Below are 16,858 nucleotides of genomic sequence, written 5' to 3'. Positions count from 1 at the left end.
TGAAATCCACACTGTGGTGCAGCTCACTGGACTAAGCACAGTCTCTCAGTCTGACCTCCCTCACGGGTTTGTTGTGAGGAGGTGGGGAAAACATGGGGGGGTGTATAAATGTTAATAAAAAAAAAATGAAGTCAACTATCATTCTGAAGTCAACTATCATTGGTTCCCAGTATGTTTCCAAGCACAATTCAAAGTGTTGGTGTTGACCTTTAAAGCCCTAAACGGCCTCGGCCCAGTAGACCTGAAGGAGCGTCTCCACCCCCATCGTTCTGCCCGGACACTGAGGTCCAGTGCCGAGGGCCTTCTGGCAGTTCCCTCACTGCAAGAAGCAAAGCTACAGGGAACCAGGCAGAGGGCCTTCTCGGTAGTGGCGCCCACCCTGTGGAATGCCCTCCCACCAGATGTCAAAGAGATAAACAACTACCTGACATTTAGAAGACATCTGAAGGCAGCCCTGTTCTGGGTAGTTTTTAATGTGTGACATTTTAATGTATTTTTAATCTTTGTTGGAAGCTGCCCAGAGTGGCTGGGGAAACCCAGCCAGATGGGCAGGGTACAAATAATTTATTATTATTATTATTATTATTATTATTATTATTATTAAGCAGAGTTGGTTTCCAGATGGAGCACGCACAAATCACAACAAGCACCATCTTAAAAGAGACACCCTCCCCCGCTAAAATGGTGCCTGTCATTTGTGGCTTTGTAAAAGCTTGTTCTTAAACAAACTTTCCAAAAAATGAAATTTGCCCCTTGAAATCTGCTGCCCGTGCAATCAATTAATCAGAGGCATATTTTAAAAATAACATTCAAAAGGTTTTTAATCAATTGTTCCAAATGATTAATCAACTATACATTTTGGCCCTAATTGCAACGGTGCTTTAATAATTTTTTTTCAAGTAAAACATGTCAGTGTCTGTGCATATGGTTTGGGCTACTTTAGATCTACAACCACAGGCCTGTTGATAAAGAGAGCTTCCTAAACATCACTTCAAACAGACATGAACCGGGATAAGCTTTGAATTGCAGCATTGCCATGCAAGCTTACTCTTCTGGTTCTTGTGTCAAGAGAATTCTTTGGATTCCTTTTATGGTGAAGCATAAACCAGCTTTCCTTTCCTCTCTCCAAATGATTTTAATTTCTCCTTGCACATGCTCAAGTTCACACAATGTGTGTACAGGTTTGCAATGGCAGTTTGTCCTACTTGATGACTGCATTACTCCTTACTTGTAAAGAGAGCATCAAAACCACATGGTCTTGGTGGGCTGCTACCAAACACTCGTCTTGTAAGCAGTAGCCTGTCTAGCAGCATTTTTTGTTTTGTGTTAAGTAAGAACACTTGCCAGAAAAAGACGTCATGGGAAATCTCCAAATGTGTAAACGCTGCCCAGCCATACATGAAGAACCCTACATTGATTGAATTAGGATCCGCCCACCCGTTATTTTTATTTCTTGGTTGAAAATAGAGGCACATTTTTAAAATAACATTCAAAAGGTTTTTAATCAATTGATGAATCAACTATACATTTTGGCCCTGATTGCAACAGTGCTTTAATATCAGGCATTGCTGAAATAATATGAAAGATGTAACAGCAGTCTTTCAGACTTACCCTTTCCATTTCCTTGAAATCCTCATCTAGCTTGGTTCCTTCTGCTCCACCAACCTTCTCACTCACTTTCTGCAGACAAAGAAAAGCAAAACAAGATAAATCCAGGTAGAACTGATAAGCCAGAAGGAGCTCTGATATGAGACTTTAATTCCCAGCGTAGAATGCCTTTCCTTGAAGGAAGCAAGGATGGAGTGATTTTTAAAATTATTATTAATTCCATTTATATGCCACCATTTATCAAAAGCTCCCAGGGTGGTGCACAAATTTAAAAACACATTACAGAACATGACAGAAACATAATAAAAAGCATACTGACAGCACAGCCTAATAATAAAGTAGTTATTATAACAGCAGTCCTCTCCCCCACACTTTCACAGGCCGTAGGTTATTTAATAGCCATAGGCCTGGGTAAAGAGGAATGTTTTTGCCTGGCATCTAAAGACATGTAATGATGGTACCAGGCGAGCCTCTCTGGGGTGAGCATTCCACAATTGGAGAGCCACCGTAGAAAAGGCCCCGTTCTCTTGTTGCCACCCTCCAAACCTCTCTAGGAGGGAGGGACATAGAGAAGGGCTTCAGGTGACAAGTCAGTTCAGGTCCAGGTCAGTTCATATGAGGAGAGGCAATCCTTAAGGTATTGAGGTCCTGAGCCATGTAAGGCTTTATAAGTCCACACCAGCACTTTGAATTGCACCTGGAAACTAAGCCAGTACAGTTGTGCCAGGATTGGTGATGGTGATTGTTCTTAAGCATCATGATTTTGTTTGCAAGCCAGAAATACACTTTTGTCACCATCAGGCTTAATAATCAACAGAATCAGGATATCTTCCTGTAAAGGATTTATGCAAGGCAAGGAAAAAAGCATGAGACCATAGCTTTAGAGGTTTCAAAAGGCATTCTATGCATGAGATCCACACTCACACTGGATTTCAAGGAAGACTTCCAAAGCGGGCGATAGTGTATACAGTACTGGGCTTCTTTAGACAATCTAATTATATCACTTGATGACATGGAGCTGGACCAGAACGGCTCTAAAAGCAGAGCATCAAGGTGATCTGAATCTGACCATTTTAGCTGAAGAAGTTGATTGCTGAATTTTTCCAAAAAAACAACAACCCCCACACACCTTAAAATGGTAAAATGCTGAGTAATGATGGTCTAACTTAAGAGTTAACGGACATTTAGCAGATATCTGAGTTCCTCATCTTTCACTTCTGCTTAATTCTATCCTGGATGGAAGTGTTATTCCTGCTTCTTGGAAGCAATCCAGACAAGTTGTTGCACCCCAACCAGATAAGGACCCTCAATCAATGAACTTGTGCAGCCTGTTTATGTTGATAAATCATGATGTATAGATCTTTTTTGGCAGCAACGTTAAGTGAGAAAACCATTTTCTTGATAATGATGACTAACAAGATTTAATCAGTTCATTCTGAAATGCGTAAATAATGGTCTTTATGCCCATCCAGCAATTCAGTCAGGAGGGCACTGAATGTGGTCTATCATGGTGCCCCCAAACTAAATCCTAAATGCTTCTAATCCAATTAGACATCTTCAAGCTTTTGGGCTCCATGATCACTGCAGGTGGTGACAGCAGTCACGAAATTAAAAGGCGCCTGCTTCTTGGGAGAAAGGCAATGGCAAACCTAGACAGCATCTTAAAAAGCAGAGACATCACCTAGCCAACAAAGGTCCGTATAGTTAAAGCTATGGTTTTCCCAGTAGTGATGTCTGGAAGTGAGAGCTGGACCATAAAGAAGGCTGATCACCAATGAATTGATGCTTTTGAATTATGGTGCTGGAGGAGACTCTTGAGAGTCCATGGACTGCAAGAAGATCAAACGTCTCCATTCTGAAGGAAATCAGCCCTGAGTGCTCACTGGAAGCTGAGGCTCCAATACTTTGGCCACCTCATGACAAGAGAAGACTCCCTGGAAAAGACCCTGATGTTGGGAAAGATGGAGGGCACAAGAAGAAGGGGACGACAGAGGACGAGATGGTTGGACAGTGTTCTCAAAGCTACCAGCATGAGTTTGACCAAACTGTGGGAGGCAGTGGAAGACAGGAGTGCCTGGCGTGCTCTGGTCCATGGGGTCACGAAGAGTCGGACACGAGTAAACGACTAAACAGCAACAACAAAGCTTTTGAACAGTTTGAATGGAACTTCCTTCTAAGATTACTTTGGAGACAGTTTTTTTTTTTTAGCAGTTATTGCCCAGCTATATTCACCTCAAGTCTGCCTGCACAGGGGAATAAATCAAGGGTGTTCACTATCAGCTCTTCTTTCCAGAATAGTTATAGAAACATTTGCAGAATCAGGACGTACTAATCTGAAAGTGAGACATGTTACAGTCAATGGTAAATCTTGTTGGAGTTGGTCTGCTGCTTCCTTCAGTAATTTGAGAGGTGTCCTGCCAGAAACATACTGAATTGGCTAGTGGCTTAGAGATTTATTTGCCAAGTCAGAAACATTTTGCCTAAGCATCTCTCTTAAAACACAGAGAGCGCAACAGGTATTATCAAGCCTTAAATTGCAGCTAAAAATGTTTAGAACTGATTATTATGATTTGAAACAGCTTAAGAGGCAAAAGTTTGACCCCCCCCCCAATAAAACAGGATATTCAAAATTGGAGACTGTTAAAACTTTTCTTGGTTAAGAAAGATTGCAGTGCTTAAAATGATGGCTATTCCCATGTTTCCTTTCCTGTTTCAAGTGCTACCGATTTAGTTTGCAGAATGCTTTGCACATGGAAATCGAAAGTCAAGGTTAAGAGCAGGATTTAGCATCGTTATAATGCATCTCAGTCGAAACAACTATTTGCAATAGCTAGAAATGAAAAATTAATCCTGTGGGTGTCGATTCCAGCTACTTTCCCATGTAATTTTTGCCAATGAAATGGATTATATTTAACAATATACATAACCCCTTCCCCTGATGTCTATTATTATTATCATCATCATCACTACTACTACTCAGCCTTGTTCCCTGACATGGACTCAGTGCAGGTTACAGATAAAATAATAACAGCTAAAAACGTAGAAAAAATGCAATGATTTTAAAAAATGATTCTATTAAATCTCTGCCTCCTCCTCCTCCTCCCCCCCTCAAAAACATACAAATAATTATAATAAAAACCAGCATGGCATCAGCCCTTTCACTGAAAGCAGCCAGTTCTCCAAAGTCTGTTGGAATAAGAAGGTCTTCACCTGCCAGTGGAAGGACAGCAAGGAGGGAGCCAGTCTGGCTTCTCCAGGGAGAGAGTTCCAAAGACTGGGAGCAGCTACCAAGAAGGCCCTGTCCTGCATCCCTACCAAGCGTATCTGTGAAGGTGGCAGGGTAAGAGAAGTTCCTCTATTGTTCCACCCACCTTTGTGGTCTTTCTGACCGCAAAAGGTTTTCCCATCCCTGTACCATCCCATATCCATATCCATATGCACCTGTCCATTCAGCATCATGTTTTTTCTCACTCTTGCAAATAGAAATACATACAGAGAGAACAGTGTTAATCCTCTATGCTAATGGGTGACATTTGCCACGCAATTACCTAGAAGGAATACAAATAATTTCTTATTGCTTGGGCTTTATCTCTCATATTGAAATTGAAAAGCTAAATGAGACTACCACCAGGTGACAAAAGCTCTGCTTGAAATCGGAGTGTGAGAAATTAAGACGCCGTGAGAATGGGTTATTACAGTCAGGGTTGGCTGGCTGGTGCTTGATGTTAAGCATAATAGTTGCATAAATATATGGCCTTATTAAATGCCAATCCACATCTTCGCTTTTCTTTGCGAAGGCCTGTTGCAAAGAAGAAGGTGCTTTCAATTCCTTCAGCCCTGAAGAGCTGTCTTGCTAAGGGTGAGCAATATGTGGCAGATGGAAAGAATTCTGCAGTTCTAGATACCAGCACCAGTTTCCCTGGGATGAATTTAAGGCTGTTTGGATCTGGAGTGCCCCATGTCTGAATAAACATAAACCTCATGAAATAAATAAGAAAATAAAAAAATTGTCCAGTAACACCTTAGAGACCAACTAAGTTTGTTCTGGGCATAAGCTTTCGTGTGCATGCACACCTCTTCAGATAAACTGAAACAGAAGTCACCAGACCATTATATATAGTGGGAGGGTGGGGTGGGGTTTTTCTCAGGAGGGTAGTAGGAGATGGGTAATTGACTCAATGGGTATGGTAAACCTGTTTTCCTACAGGAAAAACAGTCGCCAACAGGTTTACCGTACCCATTGAGTCAATCACCCATCTCCTACAGTAGTACCTCGGGTTACAGACACTTCAGGTTACAGACTCCGCTAACCCAGAAATAATACCTCAGGTTAAGAACTTTGCTTCAGGATGAGAACAGAAATCGTGCTCTAGTGGCACAGTGGCAGTGGGAGGCCCCATTAGCTAAAGTGGTACCTCAGGTTAAGAACAGTTTCAGGTTAAGAATGGACCTCCAAAACAAATTAAGTTCTTAACCCAAGATACCACTGTACTACCCTCCTGAGAAAAACCCAACCCCACCCTCCCACTATATATAATGGTCTGGTGACTTCTGTTTCAGTGTATCTAAAGAGGTGTGCATGCACACGAAAACTTATGCACAGAGCAAACTTAGTTGGTCTCTAAGGTGCTACGGAACAGTTTTTTATTTATTTCGACTGTGTCAAACCAATGCGGCTACCTACCTGAATCTATAAACCTCACGGTCATCTGTAGTACTGCAGGAGGAAGAAAGGGCAGCTTCTTGTGGGCAGAACAGTGTAGAGGTTGTCTACCTAGCATCTTTGCATCCCAAGTGGCAGAAAAATAGCTGCCCAGCCCCACTGCAGGCCACCCCCAGCTGACCAGCATATTGTTCCTTCTCTTTCCCATGCTAAACAAGAACAAACCAGGCAAGCATTGTAATGGTTGGCAATCTACTGAAGGGAGAATCAGAGGGCAGGGAGAGAGAAGAGTCCTGCAGTATCGTACAGGAGAATAACCTGAAAACTAAATGTTCTTTATTAAACTTGGAGCACAGCCAGAGTAACTAACGCTTGGTCACATCAACCCTGAAGCAACATCCTTGACAACTTCAGTGGTTTATCATTTATTTACTTATTTTAAAACACTGTGTTGGTCTAAGTACCTCGGCAACTAAAGAGGAGACCGAGGAAGGGAATGGCATTGCAAGGACTTTTAACACATGAAGGTGACCGTAACTAATCTATCGCTACTCCTATGACAAAAGAGGGGATCAAATATAACATGGTTTCAGTATCATCCTCTCACCCTAGTTAGAGTACCTGTCCTCAAAGAGCAGTTTAAGTGAATGTTTTCATGCTTCTTCTTTTAATAATTCCAGGATAGTGTGTAATTGCAAGTTGCTTTTTAAAAATAAATAAATACAGAAATCTGCCTTGTGTTTTGTAAAGATCTTAACTGCACATCTTCTCTTTTGAATAATTCAGGGTTCTCACATTTATTTGCTGCCTTCTTTTTTGAAGCCATTTCAAATGCTGTTGTTTTTTTAAGTTGTCATTCTAGAATTTTTTGCCTGTGCACCTTGAAAATCTAATTTTTAAATAATATTTATTAAATTTTCTCTCTTTTTAAGTACAATCAAAATAAAATTTTATCATCACATACATCTTTGCTCAATCAGAGCATCGATTCTCCCCCCCTCCCATTCCCCGGCTTCCATAAATACTAACATTCATCTTAGCATTTCTATATTACCCTATTTAGCTTCTTTCTATGCTTATAAATCAACTCAAATATTTGTAAAGAGGTATCTAATCATAACATTACAAAATATTTTAAATCAATCCTGCAAACGTTTTCAAATGTTTACAATGTTCCTTCATATAGTGTAAGAATTTACTCCAGTCCTTTTCAAACAGTTTGTCACACTGCTTTCGGATTTTCCCTGTCAGCTTCGCCAATTCTGCATATTCAATCATCTTGGTCTGCCATTCTTCCAACGTTGGAAGTTCCTACTGCTGCCATTTCTGGGCTAAAAGTGTCCTCGCCGCAGTTGTAGTGTACATAAATATATTTAAGTCCTTTTGGGGAATTTCATCTCCTATTATACCCAATAGAAAAGCCTCTGGTTTTTTTTTTAAACTAAAAGTGTTTTTAAATAACTTTTTCAATTCATTATATATCATATCCCAGTAGGCTTTGATCTTAGTACAAGTCCACCACATGTGATAGAAATTCCCTTCCTTTTCCTTACATTTCCAGCAAACCTTATCTTGGGTCCTATACATTTTAGCAAGTTTGGTCAGTGTCAAATACCACCTATAGATCATCTTCATTAAATTTTCCTTAAGTGCCATACATGCAGTAAAATTAATAGTTTTTGTACATAATCTTTCCCACACTTCTAATTGAATACTATGACCAAAATCTTTAGCCCATTTAATCATAAACGTCTTAACTTCTTCATTTTTAGTATGCCATTCTTACAATAGTTTGTACATTTTAATGCAGCAATAATATCTGCATACACCATGCAGGTACAACCGCAAAAAGAAAAACCAAAACAAGAAAGAAAACCAGGATGGACTATTGCTCCCAGTTTCTGCAAGTGCCATGACATTTCCAAGACTGCTATAAAGTACAGTCATACCTCTTGTTACATTCGGTTCAGGTTACGACTTTTCAGGTTGCGTCCTGTGGCGACCCGGAAGTACTGGATGCTCAAAATGACGCCACGCGCATGCGCAGAAGCAGCAAATTGTGACCCACACACGCGCAGACACGCAAATGTAGGTTGCGTTCTGCTCATGCTGCGAACAGGGCTCTGGAATGGAACCCGTTTGCAACCAGAGGTACCACTGTAATGTAGGAAACAGGCCCCCGCACAATAAGTCTTACTTGAGTACCCCCACCACCACCAGTAACTAAAGAAATGGAAAACTTCTTTTCTGCTCTAGATCTGGAGGAGCTTGTGATTTTCCTCCACCACAGCCAGCGCAGATCCACACCAAACATGTAAAGCAGATCCAACGCACATTTAAAAGCCATCACTTTCCCCAAAGAATCGTGGGAACTGTAGTTTTACTCTCACGGAACTACCCTCACAGAGCTGCTCTGGAGGGCAGGATTCAGACCAATGGCTTGAAGTTACAAGAAAAGAGATTCCGACTAAACTTCACTTCAGGAAGAACTTTCTGACCGTAAGAGACAGTGGAACGGTCTCCCTTGGGAAGTTGTGGACTCTTCCTTCCTTGGCCATCTGCCAGGGATGCTTTTGTTGAGATTCCTGCATTGCCGGGGTTGGACTAGATGACCCTCAGGGTCCCTTCTAACTCTACAGTTCTGTGATTCTATCATTATCAGCATTCTTGACAAACTACAGCTCCCAGGATTCTAAGGAGGAAGTCATGTTTTAAACTGTGCCTTAGATGTGCTTCAAAGATGGAATGAAGTTACATGGTTTTAGCAGAAATGCTGGAATGAAGTTACATGATTTTAGCAGAAAGGTTATAAAGAACTAAGTAAAAAAGGGATTGTTAATGGGTCAAAATGTAAAATTTAAGGTCAAATTGTGTTAAGACAAATTTTAGAACAAAATCTGAGAAAGATGGAAAGGATTTGCTGAAACAGTTAATTGAATCAGAATACAAAAAAGGGAGGTGTGAGGAGGTCAATGAAACAAGCAAATGAAAGATAAAGATATGGAAATACTGGATGTGTTTTTAAATGTTTTTGTTTCTTAAATGTTTTTGTTTTTCTTATTGCTTTGTTGTACAGTTTTTTATTGTGTGTTTTTTGAAGTATTGTAACTTTTTATTGTCTTTTTTTCTTTTTCTGTAATTGTCAAACTTTAATAAATATCATTTTTTTAAAAAAATAGATGTGCTTCAAAGATGTGGTATAGATCTGCCCATACCCTCACACATTAAGTTTCTCTGGTTCAGGACCCCCTGAAGTTAACGCTGGCCCCCAAGGAATTCGAGGTTTGTCTCAATGGACACCCAGCAATAAAGAACATCCATTGTTTAACTTGTGAAGGTTTCCACTTTTAAACCACGTAGAGGGCAAGTCTGATAAAGCAGCACGTAGGAAGGGAACTTTTGGTCTTTAAGATGTTGCCAAATTACAACTCTAACCATCACTGGTCATGCTTCTGGGCTGATGTAATTCAGCAACATCAGGAAGCCCCAAGGTACCTAACTGTGTCCCCAACTCCATACTTCTGTTAGAAGCTGGTAAATACCCAATTTCAACTAAAGCATGGTGGGCTGCCCTAAAACATTGGCTCAGGATTTCAGTATTTGATCTAGGGAAGGGTTTGTACCAACACCTGACCAATGAGGAGTTTGTCAGCAAATGGCAGAAAACCATGGCTAGAAAAGCCACCTCTGTTGGTCTGTCATCCCCCCAACTTTATTACCTGGGTTATGAAGGCGCCTTAAAGACATTAAAGCAAAGATTATGGGATAATACACACAGTGATTTGCGATCTCGATCACACGCGCTCTGTAGTCCGCTTGCAGTAGGAGTACAATATGGGTATGTCTTTAAGTTAACACCTTACATTAAAAACCTGATAGTACCAAATTATCGAAGGTTATTCCCCAAAGCCAGACTACACGTCTTTCCTTCTGCAGTGTTGGATGGCAGGTTGAGAGGAGTTCCCTACCAGGACAGACTTTGCTCGTGTGCTCAAGACATCAATTCTATAAAACATATTTTGCTGCACTGTGCGAAATATGAGCAAGCCAGGGCTGAACTGATATTACCCTTGCTGGTACCTTTCCCGGGAAAATCAGAGGCTCACTATGTCAGGTTCCTATTGGAAGACTGGACAAACGCTAGAACATTAGCAGTGGCAAAGTTTTTATCAGTGGTTGCAAGAACCAATGATCCCTATCTTTAAGTCTGAACAAAATGCTTGTTTAACCTGGAGGTAGGCTGTCTGAATTGTGCATTGCTTTGTAACGATTTGTTGGGTCTCTGGACCGTAATAAAGATAGATAGATAGATAGATAGATAGATAGATAGATAGATAGATAGATAGATAGATAGATAGATAGATGATAGATCTGGAAGACCCAAGTTCCCCTTGTTTCTAATTAGCATTTGATTTCAGTTTATCTGGTGGTGATTTCTTAAAAAAAACAAAACTTTTAACATAATATTCCTTCTAGCCTTGCTCAGCAGTTTAAGGCTGCACGATCTAGTACATTCCTGTGACTCAGGCAGCACAGAACAAGAGAAAAGGATTTGAGCCATAGCCGGTACCTAGTTTGGCAGCAACGGCCCTGCTGCGTATTCTTCCAGCCCATCGCTGCAGAGCCTCTGCTGCAGTGCTATTGCATTCCACCTAAAAGCTACACATCCACCGGGGACCAAAAGGCAACGTCTGCGTGGGAGGACAGAAAGAGCAGCGGCGTGAAAGTCCCTCACGATACAGCAGATCTGCCTTGCACAAGGTCACGGACGCCGCAGGACAAATGATGTCAACCGGGGACACACGGCACATCCTAAAAGTAAATCAATGTTGCTAATTTCAGGGGGAAGAGATTTGCATAGCGTAGCATAATGCCAAGTCAGCAACAGTTCAAGTGATAACGCAGAAAGGGAACATTCGGAATAACAAGGCTGCTTCGTTTTCATTACGGAAGTATTTGTTTTATGCGGACCTTAGGAGCAGCTTTTGTTTTTGTGCACCCCCCCCCCCCCCGCCAAATTTCTGCTCAGAAAGCCGGCTTTAGCTTCTTGATCATCCGGCTGACAAGTTATCACTTGCTCTCACCAGCTGGTAGCAGATATCCTGATAGCTGAACTTAACCAGAACACACCATTCCACGCATGCAAGCACGCTCTCTCTGGGTATGAACTGCTGTGGAGGCTGGTCAAGTCATCTTAGGTGGCAAAGCTAACAGAGAATTATGAGCAGTTTCTCAGCCTGTGTCTCCACCTATATTTCAGGGCTACAAGGCTTGGTGAGATCATTCTGAACATGCAGAACTTTCTTGTTGCTGCTGTTGCAATTTAGGTAGGTGAAGGTTTCTACATACAGTGGTACCTCAGGTTACAGACGCTTCAGGTTTCAGATTCCACTAACCCAGAAATAGTACCTTGGGTTAAGAACTTTGCTTCAGGATGAGAACAGAAATCGCGCAGTGGCGGAACAGCGGCAGTGGGAGGCCCCATTAGCTAAAGTTGTGCTTCAGATTAAGAACAGTTTCAGGTTAAGAACGGACCTCCGGAACAAATTAAGTTCTTAACCAGAGGTTCCATTGTACAGGCTTCCAGGGGAAGGAGGGAGAGCAAACACAGTCACTTCTGAAGTTTCAAATGTTGCCACGCTCTCTGCTTTGATGTGACACTGATGGCTACAAAAATGCACATTCAGTGGTACCTCGGGTTAAGTACTTAATTCGTTCCGGAGGTCCATACTTAACCTGAAACCGTTTTTAACCTGAAGCACCACTTTAGCTAATGGGACCTCCTGCTGCCGCCGTGCCGCCGGAGCCCGATTTCTGTTCTTATCCTGAAGCAAAGTTCTTAACCTGAAGCACTATTTCTGGCTTAGTGGAGTGTGTAACCTGAAGCGTATGTAACCTGAAGCGTATGTAACCCGAGGTACCACTGTATTTAGTCAAGCAATCACAGTAATACATGTGTGGCTTCAATGTAACACCTTTGAGGAAAGGCAGTTGTCTTTTTCTGAATAACTGAGATCTACCACCTGCATTTAGGCTCTCACCTAGGTTGCATACACACCATGAATTTAAGCATCATTATCGCCCCCCCCCCCGGCCCCGAATCTTGGGAATGGTAGTTTGTTAAGGGTGCTAGAAATTGTAGTTCTGTGATGAGCTGGATTCCTGGGAAGGAGGAATATGCTTTAAATGCATGGAGTGTACACAGTCTTACTATTTAAAAAGGAGGCTGTGTTTTATTTTGAAACAGGCACATAAAATTAGGTTGTGCATTATCTCCAAGCATCTTCAGGGAGAGAGCGTGTCTAGGAAATACAATAGATTAAATGCTCAAGGGCAGAACTGAACAGGAGAGCACTTGGAGCCATTGCAGATTGCATAAAGTGTTCAAGAATAGCCTGTTTGTTTGTTTGTTTGTTTTAGTTAGTAGTTGCAGTCAACTATTCTATCCTGGTAGGTAGTTGGAGAATCCTTTAGCATTTACCTTAATATAGAAATACTCATTTTTTTTCATTCCTAGTATATTTAAAGCTACTTCAAAAGCCCAGTCCTAGGATCCTAGCCTTCACATCTTTAAGGTAAATGACAGATTTTATTCCAGTCTTAAAGTCCATTGTCAGATCCTAGGTAGCTGCGGAATCAACACACATGGACCATTTATAAGCAGCAAATACACAGGATCCCCTCGCCACCGCCCCCAATACTGTGATGTGCCTTTGTTGTATTGCTGCAGAAATCGCTATCATGAGCTTCTCACTAATATGAATAATTTCAGCACAGTACAGTAGTCTAAACAAAGTTTGGTTTGTCTCTATCAAAGGCAGCCGAGAAGATTCAAAGTTACAACAGTTAATGCAAGGAGACAGGCAGATGGAATAAATACATTTTTATTCATTTATCTTGCCGTTTAATGCTATTTATTTGCACACACAAAAACCCAATCAATCAACAAACCACGGGAAGCCAATAAACACCTTCCTTCAAATATCCCTAAGCTATCAGAATTATGCCGAGCACACACAGCATTCCAGCTTCGCCTTGAATCATGAGTCATTCCATCTCCATGTGCATAATGTTGGGTGGTTTTATTTTTTGCTTTCGTAATGTGACATCTCAGCCTACCCAGAAGGATTGCTGACAAACCAGTACACTACTCATCGTGAGTAGAAAAGATGCATCGTGCTCTGGCCAAAATTTATTTGCTAGCGAAATGCCTATCATTATGACAGGCAGGTCATGTTCACTGATTTCAATGGGTCTACTCTAAATAAAACCTAGCTGAATACCCTATATCATCATCAGGGGGGGAGAAAACAACCCCAATATATAGGCACAATGTAGGAGGAGGTTTGTGCAAATTAACATAATATTCTCTAAGTGATATTATCGCTGTGATTTTGGTTTATCCCATTTTCTTGATGAATGTTGCTATGTTCTTAACCAGATACTAACAATGTTCTGAGCAGCCAATTTCACAAGTATTTCCTGTTCCAAAGTCAATGATTAGACCTGATTAGAGAAGCCCAAACTAGGGAGCTCATGCTATTAGCTCCTGAAATTGGTCTGGGAATATTTTAGAGCCTTTCTTCAAATATTTAAAATTGTAAACCACCCTGGATACCTTGGGAGGAAGGTAATATATAGATGTAATACATAAAGACATAAAAATGGAGCTTGTCATCCTATGGCCCTCCTATAATTCCCATCAGTCTCAGCCAGCATGGCCAATGGTCAGGAATGGTGGGAGTTATAGTTCAGCCCCATGTGGAGTTCCACAGCTTGGCTACAACTGGGTTAAAAACCAATAAGCCGCAACTGAAAAAGATCCCGCATGAATTTCTTGAGTCACAACCTGTGTTCTCTTTATCTGCAATTCTCAGCTGCAGTTCTGAAATTTCATGTTTATCTGACATAGACGGGAACTAAATACTGTTTGCTAATATCAACAAATCAGCATCTTTATTTTATTCCTATTATAAAGGAATAAAACTCTACTGAGCCGAGGAGTTAGATAACTCTTTGCAGAATTGCTTCTGTGATTGAGAATTTTTTTTCATGACCACATTTGGGAGATCCTTTAAATTGCAAGATAGATTAAAACTAGTTTGCATCCCACAGTTCATTTAATTTTCTTCTAATACTAACTCTGTGTGATGCTTCTTTCCTAATAAGCCACAGCTCTACAAATTAAAGGTTTCATTTTTCTTGAGCAAGCTAGCTGTCTCAATGGCATCGTGCTTAATTCAGTACCCTTGACTAGCAAAGCTATATCTACAGCTGGAACATTACAGCTGGGAAAACAGTATGTCTTGTGCTATGTTTGATCTGTGACCATTATTCATTTGGCTGATGCTTCCAAGGCAAATTAATTTGGTAAACGATGCCAATGATGGCATATATTGTGTTTGGAGTAGCCATGCACAGTTGTGATTCCATTTCAGCCAAAATATGCAATGCAGTGTGAAACACAACACAGGATGCATTAACCCAAAGTTCAGAATTGTGTGCCTAATGTCTCTTTTCACATTGACTCTGCATTGTGAAAGCTGACCTCTAGATACCCTTGTTTACATTTTGAGATGGATTGCCAGATGTCATGGGCTGGTTGGATTCAGAGGAATGGTGGCAGGGACCAGCTGGGGAACCACCAAAGGAAGGAGGCTCAGAGCCCGGGGATTGGTGGTAGGACAACAATAAGAGGCAGAAGACCAGGAAAGAAGTAACAGGGCTTAGTGAGCTGGGAGAGTCTGCGGCAGAGTCCAGAATCAGAGGCAGAAGCTGAAGCAGGGGAGGAAGGCCAAGAGACAGAGTTAAGTCAGGCTGGTCACGAGGCACGGGTATCTCTCTCCCTCCTGCTATGACTAGCTCTCATCTCCCCTGGTCTCCCAGAACCAGAAGAGGTGTGAAAAGGGAGGAGGAGATGTTGGTTTCACACAGGCGTAGTCTCTGATTGCTTGGGGAAAACTCTGGAGAGGAGGAATCCTTTTGCCCAATGTGGGGCTTGAACCAACAGCCCTGAGATTAAGACTCTTATGTTCTTACCAACATTGAAATGGTTTGTTTTGCATTTAGATCTGTGCCTTTAACTATGCAAGCAAATGGAGAACTCCTCTTGCTCCCAAGCGGAAACTTACCCCAACAACAACCCTTGGGGCAGCAGGGCTCTTGCTGGGGTTTGTTTATAACACGTCCCTCATCCCAGTCTTTCCTGTTTTCCCACCACCAGAAATGTGGGCCTAATTTTATGAAACTCCCTTGTAGGTGAGGTCAGACAAGCCCTCTCCCCACTGAACTTCCATTGCCTACCTAGCAGGAATTTTAACTGGATTCTGATTTTATAATTTTACCTGACTTTTATTTTAATTGTAGTTATATTTTTTCTACACTGCTAAGAGATCAACAGAATTAAGCAGTGCAGTCGTACCTTGGATTCCGAACGCCCTGGAACTCAGACGTTTTGCTCCCGAACGCCGCAAACCCAGAAGTGGATGTTCCAGTTTGCAGACGTTCTTTTGGAACCCAAACATCTGACGGGACTTCTGCAGCTTCTGATAGGCTGCAGGAGCTTCCTGCAGCCAATCAGAAGTCGTGATTTGGTTTTTGAACGTTTTGGAAGTCGAATGAACTTCTGGAATGGATTCCGTTTGACTTCTAAAGTATGACTGTATATAAAATGTCCAATTGAAATTAATGAAAAAGAGTGTGTCCCACCTGCCCAGCAAAGAGTTTAAGTTGGCATATGCGCTTCTCCCTTTCCTCCATATTTTATCCAGAGAGATGTTACAGTGACAGTGAGTGATGCAGCTGAAGCTTCTGCCAGCAGTTCAATATCCTCGGCTAGGATCAGACATATCACAAGCACTCTTATATTCTTGCTTCTGATCTGGATTTTTGGTCCCCCAAATAACAGGGAGTAAAGGTCACTGCTACTCACAGAACTCTGGCGCTCTTTGCAGAGATGGCTGGAGGCTGATGATGTACTGTGACTCACAGAATCTCCAGCATTGTTACTGATCACTGCCAGGCATTTGTAGTCTGCAGTGCTATCATCTAAACAGAAGCGAGCGAACAACAAACTTGCTGTTATGGAAGGGGGAGGGAGGTCATATACAGAAGACTTTTGGGGAGGTTCATGTCCCACCTTTCCTTCAAGGAGCTCAAGGCGGCACACACAGATCTCTTCTCCCTATTTAATCCTTACAACAGCTCTCTGAGGTAGATTAAGCTGAGGGAGCATGAGAGGGGAGCATGAGAAAAGCAAGGTCACCCAGTGGGTCTCCAAGTCTAGGCCTACACCACATTGGTTCTCTTAACATAACTTTAGAAAAGCAATGACAAACCTAAAACAGCATCTTAAAAGCAGAGACATTACCTTGCCGACAAAGGTCCGTATAGTAAAAGCTATGGTTTTCCCAGTAGTGATGTATGGAAGTGAGAGTTGGACCATAAAGAAGGCTGATCGCCGAAGAACTGATGCTTTTGAATTATGGTGCTGGAGGAGACTCTTGAGAGTCCCATGGACTGCAAGAAGATCAAACCTATCCATTCTGAAGGAAATCAGCCCTGAGTGCTCACTGGAAGGACAGGTCC

The 16,858-nt window shown here is 41.7% G+C and overlaps 1 protein-coding gene across 8 annotated transcripts in view; it reads right to left on the bottom strand.

The window, feature by feature from the left end:
- Positions 1–16,858, bottom strand: part of LOC114587885 (endophilin-A1) — a 277,955-nt gene that overhangs the window by 23,070 nt on the left and 238,027 nt on the right. For all 8 annotated transcript variants that reach the window (XM_077921448.1, XM_077921447.1, XM_077921444.1 and 5 more), the window contains one exon: positions 1,612–1,680. In XM_077921448.1, the coding sequence (XP_077777574.1) occupies positions 1,612–1,680 (69 nt within the window). The remainder of the gene's footprint in view (positions 1–1,611; positions 1,681–16,858) is intronic.

This window comes from Podarcis muralis, chromosome 17 (assembly GCF_964188315.1).
Source record: "Podarcis muralis chromosome 17, rPodMur119.hap1.1, whole genome shotgun sequence".
Taxonomy (NCBI): domain Eukaryota; kingdom Metazoa; phylum Chordata; class Lepidosauria; order Squamata; family Lacertidae; genus Podarcis; species Podarcis muralis.
Note: the sequence above shows the minus strand (reverse complement) of the source record. Positions and strands in the feature narration are given on the sequence as shown.